At 47.0% G+C, this 13,310-nt stretch overlaps 1 protein-coding gene across 3 annotated transcripts in view; it reads left to right on the top strand.

Annotated features, from left to right (window-relative positions):
• rbms3 (RNA binding motif, single stranded interacting protein) overlaps positions 1 to 13,310 on the top strand; it is a 171,177-nt gene that overhangs the window by 98,344 nt on the left and 59,523 nt on the right. For all 3 annotated transcript variants that reach the window (XM_042106872.1, XM_042106871.1, XM_042106873.1), the window contains exon 5: positions 11,872 to 12,029. In XM_042106872.1, coding sequence (XP_041962806.1) covers positions 11,872 to 12,029 — 158 coding nt within the window. The remainder of the gene's footprint in view (positions 1 to 11,871; positions 12,030 to 13,310) is intronic.

The raw sequence follows: 13,310 nt of genomic DNA, 5'->3' as shown, positions 1-13,310 counted from the left end.
ACAGTTCTCTGTTCCAGGAACCAGCTTCTATATTTCTGTATCTCTGCATACTTCATACAAAGGAAATGAAATCGCAAATGCAAAGAGTGATGAAGGGCGTGTAGCATCGAGAGACTGTAGGTTACTGCGTACAGCTCTGTGACATGTAAATGTGAAAGGGATGTATCCACCCCCCTCCCCCGCTGCAGCAGTACTCTACAGTATCTACAAATTGCTCTCACGCCTTTGTGTCGCCGGCGCAGACTCCTGCACTCACTGCGCTTATCCTGACGTGCAGAGGAGGCACTTGTCTGGTGTCACATCCGTCGCCCCTGCCTCCTGTTCCACTCGCTCGCTCATTTGTTTATTTATTTATTTGAGTTATTTTCGTGTCATGCTTCGCCGGTGCTCACGGTGGGAGTTTTCCCTGTAGGAAGAAGAAGGAAGAAAAAAAGTCACTTACAATACAACTCGGACTTGAAAAATACAATGCAGTTTCGGGAAATCAACCTGGGTTGCTTTGTTAGCTTTGTCTCCAGGGCAGTAATTATTGACAGTGCGCATCTCATAATGATTTGAATTGAATTGAAGTATAAGTATAAGTGCATAATAATTAATTGCAATAACAGTAAATGAAATTAAATGATTATCTGCTTTGCCATTGGCCATTATTTAATATATGATTAATGCACACATTCATCACAATATCTGGATGTTTGCACAGAACAGCAACATAAATGACAGCCTGACCAGCAATGTTTTGCCATCCATCCATTAACGTTAAACATTACAGAAAGCTAGATCATAACATCATCACATCAAAAAGATATTGAACATATACCGGTAGTAAAACATATCAGTAGTCATATTTTTCTCTGGAAGAAGCACTACGGTGTAACTGCATTGCTGATCATGTATTCCATACAGTGTGTGTGTAATAGGTTCATACAGAATGATTAAAGCCTATGCATATGCAGTATTTATAGTAGCAATGCTTTTTGTGCATTGTGTGTGTGTGTGTGTTTTTATTTGTTACTTACTGTGTATACAGTATAAGTGGGCACGTCTGTGCAGCTCCATCTACAATGTGTGTGTGTGTGTGTATGTGTGTGTGTGTGTAGGTGTAGGTGTGTGTTTGAACTGTGTGTACTGTATTTCAGATGGATACGCCCCACTGACTGATGCCTCTCAGCAGGAGGAGGCGTTTCCGTCTTGTGTTTGCCTTGAGCATTACAGATCATATCAGCTGTTCATATAACACTGCAATCCATTAACCACAGCAGGCCATGAGAGAGAAAGAGAGAGATAGAGAGAGAGAGAGAGAAAGAGAGAGAGAGATAGAGACGTGTGGCCTCTCTCCTTATGGCTTACCGTACCTCCCCCCGCCCCCACAACCCCCCCCCCCCCTCGTCCATCAACGACTGAGAGGCAGCTACTGGAGGCTGACGGTGACCTAATCTCCTCAATCTCTTACCCTGGACGCGGCCAGGTGACCCCCATGTCCAGCGTGGAGGTGACCCACTCTTAGAGGCAGGGACGGCAGACAATAAAGCAGTTCAGATCGCACCCCACTGTAGCTGCTCGACTCGCCTGTCTGTCACAACCCCAGTCTATTTTCCCACTTCCTCAGATGGTGTCTTATTGCTATTATTACACACAATTGCTTGTTTTTTATTTTTATTTTTTTACTTGCTGCCTGTTTTTTTTCAAGTGGTCGGCTGTCAGCAGTAAAGTGTCTCTCAAATTGAGATTGCACCATTTCACGCTGTTTAACTTGTCTCCAAATAGAGATTCCAGACTTGTTGTTATTTGGAGAGAGAGAGAGAGAGAGAGAGAAAGAAAGAAAGAAAGAAAGAGAGAGAGAGAGAGCGAGCGAGCGCTCAGTGCTCCTTGTCTAACTTGACATTTCTTCTTTTTTTTGGGTGGTTATTTTTTTCCCTTGTCATAATAAGACAGTAGGGCTGAGACTGCAGTCTGTACATCCAGTGACAGCCCCCTGAGAATGCCCCCTCACACACACACACACACACACACACACACACACACACACACACACACACACACACACACACACACGCACACAGGCCGACAACCACTCTCGCCGGTCATCCCCTCTCCTCCCCTCCCTGGTGTGGGTGGGAGGCCCCCTCAGACTGCTGTGTGTGTGTGTGTGTGTGTGTGTGTGTGTGTGTGTGTGTGCGCGCACATGGAGGAGCCGTGCCACCCGGCCGGAGCCTCTGCATTCCTGGCCAATTACCCTGCCACCTAGCCACAGCTGACTCCCATTACGCCTGATTATGGAATGGAGATGGGGGGGGGGGGCACAGACAGCACACACATATCACGGGGGAGCAGTGGGAAGCTACAGTACAGTGTGTGTGTGTGTGTGTGTGTGTGTGTGTGAATGTCTATGAGGCGTGTGTATTTTTAAGAGTACATGCAGGTGTATGTTATGTGTGGTCATGACCTCATGTGCTTAAGTTTTTTGCATTCTGCTTGTGTGTGTGTGTGTGTGTGTGTGTATGTTTGAGTTTGTATATCCTAAGGGTATATCCCTGAGGTTAGCTTTTTCTCCATGTGTCTATGTGCTTGTGAACTTGTTTCTGTGCCAACCGCCGCCTACATCCACCGCACCAGAACAACACAACACAACACGACACAACACGACACAACACAACACAACACAACACAACACACCAGACAAGAACACACAACTGAACAGCACACAGCAGGACAGGACCCCCCTCGCTGGCCCACCCACCATCACGGCCCAGCTGACACTCAGGAATACCAACCCACACGCCCTCAGGCTTGTTGTTGCGCGAGGGATCAGCTCTCTGGCGTCTAGGAGGAAATCCCCATTATAGTCAGGTCTGTCTGCAGTGCGCTTCGGTGCGCCGTCAGAATTCGAGCGTCCACATTAGGTTGTGTGCTGTACACAGAGCCTGTGTAGAGAAGGAATCCTTTAAGGTACCTGAGGCTGTACGCAGCATACAGAGTGTGTGTATAGACAGGGAAGCCTGTAAGGTACTGTATGGCTCTCTGAGCTTGTCACAATGGAAGGTTCTTCACAGAGGATTCAAAGCTGATCTCTCTGGAAACTGACAACAGTTTTACCACATAATGCCACCAGAAATCCTCTCACGGTTTTAGAGAGGGTTTTTTTGGTGGAGATTAGGCTATCTGTGTAGATTAGGCTCTCTGTAGATTCACTGTGTCATCATCACGTGCCTCGGTCCTCTCTGTCCTGTGGTCAATTCAGCCTGTGTTCTGTCTGTCCTCCAGCGTGATGCTGATGAGCTCCTCTGAGACACACACACACACACACACACACACACACACACACACACACACACACACACACACACACACACACACACACACACACCTTCTCTCTCTCCATTCCACTGAGACCAGCTCTCCAGCTCTCTACTCACAATTCCTCTGATTTTCTCTGCCTCCTCAGTTTAGTTCAGACAGCGGTGTTGAATGACTGGGCGCATCTTGGGGATACTCTCTGCTGACGATAAGCAACTTGAATTCCAGAAGAAGCCGAGCTGCCCCTCTGCCATAGTATCATTTTCCCTGAAAGTAATGATACTGTAGCTATACAAAAGAAATCAGGTGTCCCTTATAATGTAGAACCAACACTATACATCATTGCACCATTCTGTCTACTGTAAAATATTTTGTTTCTGTAGTCTTTCAGTTAGCATGGCAGACACACATGCACACAAGCACACATGCGCACACACACACACTCACACACGCACAGTAAATATGAGGCATTTTACCCATGTCTGTTTTCTTTGACCTAGTCTTTGGACGAGTCGCATGATTCATGTCCACGTTTAAGCACATGAAAACCATCTGATTAGGCTCTGACTATCTCTTCAGAAAAACAAAAGCGTATAAAGTGGAGGCAAGCCGTCGGTTTCTGGATAAAATCGCTCTATCACAGCAACGGTTTGTAGTAGCCTCAGCTGCTACTGCTGCCACCGTCCTCTTCCTCCTCCTCCTCCTCCTCCCCTTCACCTTATATCAGGCTGAAGCACGTCCGTGGGTGTTTGTTTGTGTGTGTGTGTGTGTGTGTGTGTGTGTGTGTGTGTGTGTGTGTGTGTGTGTGTGTGTGTGTGAAAGAGCTCCCCTGCCGACGCTCTGCCAGCTCTCAACCAGCTCTCCTGTTGGCAACGCGGTAGCAGTGGCGACAGACATGGCTACGGCGGCGGCTGTGTCTAAGTCCCGGTCCCACACCCAAGCTGTCAGTGTGATTTCTCCTCCTCTCCCCTCCCCTCCTCTCTCTCCCCGGCTCAGTCGCTCGGAGAGCCCCTGGCACGCTGCTATTGATGTGAGATCTCCATTTGGTGGGAAACATTCAGGGCCTCACATTTTGTTTTTCTTTTTCTTTTTTTAGTGCCAATCCTCCAATCCAGTGTAGTGGTGGAGGGTCATCATGAGGGCACGAACACACACACACACACACACACACACACACACACACACACACACACTAACACATGCAGACATTCAAAACACAGCCTCACAGGCTCCCTCTCACTTGCATGCATGCACGCAATCTCTAACCCTCCAACCAGCCCAAAAAAGCACAGGCCACCATTTTTCACACAAGCACACACACACACACACACACACACACACACACACACACACACACACACACACTTGCACAGATTGCCAGTTATACAACTTCAAAGGACTTGGTACAAGCCTATCCATGCCCTCTTTCTGCCATGACCCCCATCAAATCATTTATAGTGTGGTGCTTTTTACTTCTAATGGGTTTTGAAAGGAAATAGTCTGAACAATTAATGCTAATTTGAAGGCTCAGTACTCAGTGTCCAGTGCTCAGTGTTAAGTGCTCAGTGCTCAGTGTTGTTGTGGTTGTTGCTGTTTGTTCGTGTTTCTTTGCTCTCTGGTTGTGTTGTGGTTTACGGTTGTTTTTGTGCTTGTTGTCGAGCTCCTCCCCAGTGATTGATTCCAGCTCCACTGGCAGGCTGTGTATGCTGCTACCCATAATTCACTGCTGCGCTCCTGACAGACAGCCTAGCTCTAGATGGTCCGCTGCTTCTCTGTGATGGATCGCTCGGGTCTGCATCACACACATGCACTCCCTCACACACACTCACACACACACACCTACACAGGTTCACCCACACACGAAAACACTCAAAGACACACATAAATGTTCGCACAAACGCACACACAAACACAAATGATTTCTCTCCATCAGAAGTTTCCACCCACACATTTCAGCCCCTTTTCCTCAGCTATACACCATATCATTCCAAACACACACACACACACACACACACACACACAGTAATGTGCAGGAAAACTACTCAACACACACACACACACGCACACGCATACCCACACATACGCTCATGTCCACATGTACACGTACACACACACACACACACACGTCCAAATCCTGGCACGTTGGGTCTCCTTAGCGCAGTAATGCATCATAGATTCATTTGCCATCCTGTAAACGCGGGCGCGAGACTGGCCTTGATGGATGGATGCAGAGGTGGGAAGTGACACACGTCTGACGTCTCAACACTGATGACCTCGCTCTCTCTCTCTCTCTCTCTCCCTCTCCCTCTCTCTTTCTCTCTCTCTCTCTTTTTCTCTCTCTCACTCTCGCTGACGCACTGGCCTCGAATCACCCAGCCCAGCAATCAGGCTCTGTCTCCTCCAACGAATCATAATCATCGCTGTCATCACATGATGACTGTCATTAGCATGACCAAGTTCACCAGCACAATCTCTTATCAGTGAATATCATGCAGTGAGTATAGTGTTCAGTTCAGATTCCGAATCACTAATATGTACACACCCTACTTCCATATCCCCACCATCCAACGAGGAGGGGCAGGAGTGCTGTAGGTGCAAAGAGGAGAACGTAACAAGAGACAATGAGAGTTGGAGGGAGGAATGGATGGATTGATGGGAGAGAGAGAGAGAGAGGAGGGGAGGTATAGATTAATGCTTGGGCCTGACAGGAAGGCTTTTCAATGCATGTCTGCAAGCAGCATATGCTTCAGTGGGTCACAGGCTGTTAATCTTTATGGTGACTATTTAGCCCTGCGCCCAGCAGGAGAGCAGAGGAGAGGAGGAGAGGGGAGGAGAGGAGGAGAGGGGAGGCCTCAGATTGGAGGAGGACAAACAGGCAGGAGGAGAGGAGGTTACTGGCCAGGAGTGGACAGATCTCTCACCATGCACGCACACACACACACACACACACACACACACACACACACACACACACACACACTAACAGAGAGAGAGAGAGGAGGGAGAGGGAGAGAGATACGTGCATAGCATCGACTGCATAAAAACCACTACACTCGGAAAGGTATTTATATAACTTAAACATAAGCAGGCTTAAAGACACAATAACACAATATACAACCCCCCCCCCCCACACACACACACACACACACACACACAAACACGCACAATTTTCCCCCACCACTACAAACTATTGACTCCCTGGTGGAGCATCTAGCAGAATAATGCTGGGCGAGGAAACTATTACTTGAAGGTTTAAATGATCATTATGCCTCATGTATTTTTTATACTCATAAGAGATTGACTACCGGAGCGGTAATTAAGCAAGTATTGCAACAGCTGTTCACAGCATCTTTAATTAAGAGCCCTGGTGTCGGCGAGGTCAGAATCAATAGAGGTAGCAACAGGATCTACGTCTGCTGCCGACGCTCCCATGAGCAATGGAATGTTAACGCAGCAGAAGACTCAGGTCATTCACAAAGGATTGCCATCAATTTGTGGAGTGTGTGTGTGTGTGTGTGTGTGTGTGTGGTAAACATAGTGTTTGAGTGTTGGCTCATGCTGGATGAGGTACTGCATATATTGTTTCCCCCCTCCTTTCTTGCTTTCTTTCTCACACACACACACACACACACTCCTTACCTATGCATGCCTGCTTCGGGCTACAGTCCAGCTCTAGTACACACACACACATACACACATACTCACATACACAGTCTCAGTTGGCTGATGTGTTTGGCAGGCCGGGTGCCTGTGTTGTTAGTGATTGCCGTGTTGCAGTCAGGATGAATGGACTGTGGGCCCGTGGGAGGTAGCCGTGAGAGGGGCAGCTCAACTGACGCAGACGCCCCGGCGCCCCCACGGGCTGGTATTCATGACAGCGCCCGCTGTGGGAAAGCAACAACGTCCAACAACACATTTACTGATCTTATGAGTATTTGTTTCTTCAGGCAAATACATTTAGCGTTCATGTTGCTTCAAATATCTACTTGACTGCATACAGATTTGGTAATGTGGGCCGGGCTGCATATTGTATTAGTGGTCGCACAATATCTCACACGCTCACACATACACAAACTATTTTTTCTTTCATGTTTATGAGTATGTGTCTTGGATAGCAGCCCGACGTGAAGAAAATTGCCTATTGGAAATGAGTGCAGCTGGGCATGATTTTTTAAATGCTTATTAAGTATTTATAACATGCTCATTACCTAGTTGTAAGCTATTAACAACCTTTTATGACTGTGTGACAGTTCAACAACAGAGGACCATTTTCTGTATCGTAACACCCCCAATTATCACCACTTTTGTTCAGAAATTCTAAAACAACGATGTTTTTTAACACTTCAAAATAACATTTACTAAATGAACCTTACATTTTTCAGTAGCCATAGTTGTGTAGATTTGAACAAAATCTGGTTTGGTTCTTAACGGGAGCATTTACTGCCTGAAATATCCGATTTTGTTTACCACGCTCGGAGTTATAGTGCTGGCCTGATGGGTCGCCTATTTACACCGTTTCAACGGCACATGGACGGTTAGACCGAGAATTCTCGTCGTGAAATTAAAATTCCACTGGAGCTCCAAGCGGTTGTGTACACGCAGCCTTACAACACTGTTTACAGCTCCTCGAGTCACGGTAAAATGTCATTTTTGGTACATAGCTAATTTAGATACACCTATGTTGTGCGTGGTTGCGTTTCTATAGGAGTCCGCTGTCTTGGTTTGTATAGAAATGGATATTAAGTGACACATACACGCAAGACGGTGGAAATACGGGACCGGTGGAAATAGGGGGAGTTACGATATCAATCTTCTGTGTTTGGAGATGACAAACAACAACTAAATGAGATCCGGTCAGCTCCGTTCAGCTGCATAGCTGCATACAAAGTGCTCAGCTGACAAACAAATGTATTTGCACTCTTAAAACAAATGTGTTGTCCCTATCTGGACACAGAGATGTGTTAAAAAAAACAATACAAGTTGTGTTGTTTTCAACACATTCATTTTAAGAGTGTGGAGCCAGATCAGAACTAGACCTGACCCATTGTTAAATCTTTGGTGTAGACAAATAATTGTATTTGGTTTATAGATCCCCCTGAAAACAGCCTCCAGTCCCAGCCATATGAGCTGGCCTCAACACCCAACACTGAGGCTTATCCTGATTGCACTAGGCATTTTGTATTGGCTCTAAATAGGCCGTGTTGTGTTTATTTATTGAAACTGTGTGAACAATAAGCAGGCTAATGATCTAGTCTATATTTCCCTCCGTTTGCTTGCTCTGCCTCAGTAAACCTGAGTGTCTCAGTGCTTTGTACTGTGCGGCGCTGGGGAGTGGGTGGGCTGAGAGTGAGAGTCTGGATCCCTCTCTCTGTGTGCTTGCGTTGCGTTTGTAGTGAGGGAGCGAGTAGCAGCCGCAGGGGGTTGGAGGAAGGAGGTATGGAGGCCCCAGCTCTTCCCCATTTGCGTGTGGATGTTGACATGAAGGCAGCTTTCCTCAGGTGAACGCCCAGCCTGATTTGTGTGATTGATACAGGGGACCCAGCGGTGTGGCACACGCGACAGCTGCTGCACGACACTCGTTACACACACACACACACACACACACACACACACACACACGCACACGCGCACACACACACACAGATTGAACACACAGACATGCCAAAGCTTGTTTTAGATGACTATATGCACATGCACACAAGCAGCAGCATACATATGCTTGTCTTAGTCAGTGAGATGTGCACACAAAGTCATTCATGACACATTTGCCCTCACACCCACCCTGACACTTACACACATACACACATACACACACACATGCACGCACGCACGCACATACACACACACACTGATTGCATATTGGAAAAAAACTATTGGTTGTGTTTATTTCCTTTCACTCTTACCCTGTCTCTGTCTCAGTCTCTGTCTCACACACACACACACAGATAGACTCTCTCTCTTTCTCTTTCTTGCACACACACACACACTCATTTGGACAAAGAACACACACACACACACACACACACACACACACACACACACACACACACATATATACACACACACAGATGGTTAACTAGCCCTCGTCGGCCAATTTGCAGTCAGCGCTGACTGCTGCGAGTGCAGTAAACGCAGGAAACGAGGGTGTTCTTTTCCACGCCGGAGTCTGAAGTCGTCATCCCCGCAGGAAGGGTAGGCATGACATCAGCCCTCTCCGCTCCATGCGCTGTTTAGAGTCCCTGCCCTTCAGGCCTACAGAGCACTCTAATAAAAACATACACACTGGCATATACAGACGCTGCCGCCCGCTGCCATGCCACCCAGCACTGGGCCGTTCCAAACACCCAAACGCCTGCCAGTCTGTCCCTGTGACTCACGCAGGCATGGTGTGGAAGGAATCAGGTTAATTGGAGGATGGGTGTGGTGTTCCGTTGAGGAGTCTATGCACGCCACTCGCCTGTCTTTTCCCTCTGTTTGCACGTAATTGGATTATGTCTTTTCTGATTTTTGGTTCCTTTCCGGGCAGTGATGAGGCTTTTATGTATTTCCCTAGAGAAAGAGAGGGAGAAAGAGAGAGAGAGAGTGGACAAGTACATATGCCATCAGGGGTAGGCAAGAGACGCAGCATGACATTTAACATGTCATGAAAGAAGCGCGGCTGATTCGCTTTTAATCACACCACTGAATGTGTCTGTAATTGCCTCCTGCGGGGCATAGGGGCAGCCGGTGGGGCTTTTGGAAGTGTGCACTGATGTGCCCGTGTCCTACTCATCCCTCATCTCTCTCTCTCTCCATCCATCCACTATCCCTTCATCTGTGATTACCTCCTCTTTTATGTTATTCATTCGTTTGCGGCATCTCTCAAAGCACTTCAGAACTAGTCTCCTTCTCTCTGTCACACTGCTGGAGAGATTGCCCCTTCATCTGAGCTGCTGTGTTCTATTAGTGAACAATATATATATATATGAAATGCCTCAATTATGTGTCAGAAATAGATCCAACAACATAACCAATTCAATAATGTTTTACTTATTCATGCTTATTTATGATGAAGTTAATGACCCAAAAATATCTTTATTCTTCTACTTTATTCTTTAACTTTATATCTTCACTCTTTTTTAAAAAGATTTTCCTTTGTCTGCAGACCTTCCAAGTGTCTTCAAACAGAGCGTATTTTTACAGAAGCGCAGTTCATTCGGTTATAAATAACGTAATTGGCAGCATCTGTCACTTGAAAGAGCTAAGGAGAGGGAGGGAGAGTCATAAGGGCCTCTCTCTGTTTCACGTCCCACTTGACTAATGGCTTTCATTTGCATTGTGACACCACTGGAGCCCCACAGAACTAGCCTCATACTCTCCTGACACGGCTTTCAATCAGGTCCTCCTCTCCCCTATTCCCCACTGTAGTTTAGCATTGCTTGTGCTGCCCATTAGCAGACCGCAACACTGTTTACACTTGCACCTGCCACTTTCTAATGTTAATTATCCAGGGCTTGGAAGGGAGGGCTTCGGTGTGACCAGTAGTGTCTGGCTTGATCCTCATAAACATTAGATTGTTACAGATTGCTATCTAGCCAGCCAGCAGTCTGGCAAGAGCCTGGGAATCTATGCAAGCAAATGAGAATGTGCTAGTTAGCCTTCTTGAGTGGAGGGGACAGTGTGGAGACATTCAGGTACTGTATGATCAGTTGAGCCTGCATGTCAAAGCGAAGGTGTCTTGTGAGAGAGGACTAAGAGATGTGTGCATGGTGGCTGGTGCTGTAATGGTGCAGGCTCTGCACTCGTGTGTGTGTGTGTGTGTGTGTGTGTGTGTGTGTGTGTGTGTGTGTGTGTGTGTGTGTGTGTGTGTGTGACTGGCTGACAGGAGAGTCAGAAAGAATTACGACTTAAAAAATCACACGACTTTCACCAGCAGTTTTATATATTCATTTACACACACACACACACACACACACACACACACACACACACACACACACACACACACACACACACACACACACACACAACCACTTTTGCTGTCACATATATTCACACGTGCATACACTTATTCACACAGGGACACCTTCATAACATTCACATGCACATTCTCTCTCTGTCTATCTCACTCTATCTCTCTCTCACACACACACACACTCTCACACACACACACACCACCTCCTTTACCCCGCAGGCTCTTTATCTGGAATATGGAATCATTTTCAGGGCACGCTGCCAAAAAACAGCTGGGGATAATTAAAATTATACAAGAGGAAGGAGTTCTCCAAACTTATGGAACTGTGACCGTAAATCCACACAATCATTCCCCCACAATCCCTTTGGATGGTGGAGCAGGGGGAAAAGAATGTGTTGGGACAGAGGGGGCGGAGGGGTGATGGGGAGGAGTTGAGGCGAGGAGCAAGGTTGTGGTGACACGCGCCATAAATTTGCTTATTGCCGGCACACGGCAGTTTAAAAGAAGCTCTTGGGTTAAAAAAAAGGACCTTGTGTTGATGGCTCCCTCTATCATAGTGGAATACACTGACAGTGTGCTTGTTTTGTTTTGTTTTTGTTGTTGTTGTTGGTCTCCTATAGCAACAGGAGCAGGATCCGACCAACCTGTACATCTCCAACCTGCCGGTGTCCATGGACGAGCAGGAGCTGGAGAACATGCTCAAGCCCTTTGGCCACGTCATCTCCACGCGGATACTGCGCGACGCCAACGGGGTCAGCAGAGGGGTCGGCTTTGCTAGGTACGTCATACAGAAGCTCACACACACACACACACGCATACACACACACACACACACACACACACACACACACACATACATACATACAGTACACGCACACACACACACACACGCGCGCACACGCATACACACGCGCGCACACACACACACACACACGCATACACACGCGCGCACACACACACACACACACACACACACACACACATACTGACACACACACACATGTTCAGCTATACACACAATCACACATGAACACTCACGTATGTACATACACATGGACACTGTGCTCAGAGTTGTCTACATATGCGTGCACCCACACACACACACACAAGCAAACAAGTACATGCACACACCTATAAACACATACATACACCAATTTACATCTATTCACAAACCGCTATAAACTATGGACTCCCCTGTGAGGCATCTTCCAGAAACACTGTAGCACCAGATGAGGAAACGATTACTGAAGGGTTACATGATCATTATGGCTCATGTATTTTTCTTACCCATAAGAGATTGACTACCGGGGCAGTAATTAAACAAGTATTGCAACAGCAGTAACAATCACCGTTAACAAAACATAATTGAGCAGATAGAAATAAACTGTTACCAAAAGACATGCGACTACTTTCCCACAAGTAGCTGCGATGGCGGTTTGGTCTGGTCTGGTCGGGTCAAGTGTCCGTCCAGACCTTGACAGTGCTGAGAGATGGCAGCTAGTGTGAAATGAGGTGAAAGATAAACAGAAAGTGACTGACAGAAAATCACAGAGATTAGCACGGATGTCTGTGTGGGCTTCCTGGCATGTCTGCCCAAATTAGGAGTGAAACATCCTCGTGATTCCACCTGCTCTCCACCTGATTTCACCTCCTGAAGTTCCCCAGCTCCAGCCCTTTGTCTTTCCTCTCGTTTGTCTTCTCTCTCTCTCTCTCTCTCTCTCTCTCTCTCTCTCTCTCTCTGGGCCAGATGTACTAACGCTTTTGCGCCCATTTCAGGAGTATTTGTTTCGCAATGTGCGTGTAAAATCATTGCGAGGTATGTACAAACAGGCCGCAATGATGTAAAAGCGCAAACTGCCTGTCGGGAGCTGAAAGTGGCAGATTGCGATTGTCATGTCATGCATATGCATTCATGGGAGGATCCAGGGGAAAGTGGGAGTTTAGCGTAAAAAGATGGGAGGGGAAGAGTAAAGAGCGCCTAGTTATGTATTCCGCGGTATGTACAAAGACTGCTCCTGAAAGCGCACGTCTATTCTGCGCCTAAATACTTCCACCTTGT

Source organism: Alosa sapidissima, chromosome 10, assembly GCF_018492685.1.
Source record: "Alosa sapidissima isolate fAloSap1 chromosome 10, fAloSap1.pri, whole genome shotgun sequence".
In the NCBI taxonomy this organism is placed as follows: Eukaryota; Metazoa; Chordata; class Actinopteri; order Clupeiformes; family Clupeidae; genus Alosa; species Alosa sapidissima.
Note: the sequence above shows the minus strand (reverse complement) of the source record. Positions and strands in the feature narration are given on the sequence as shown.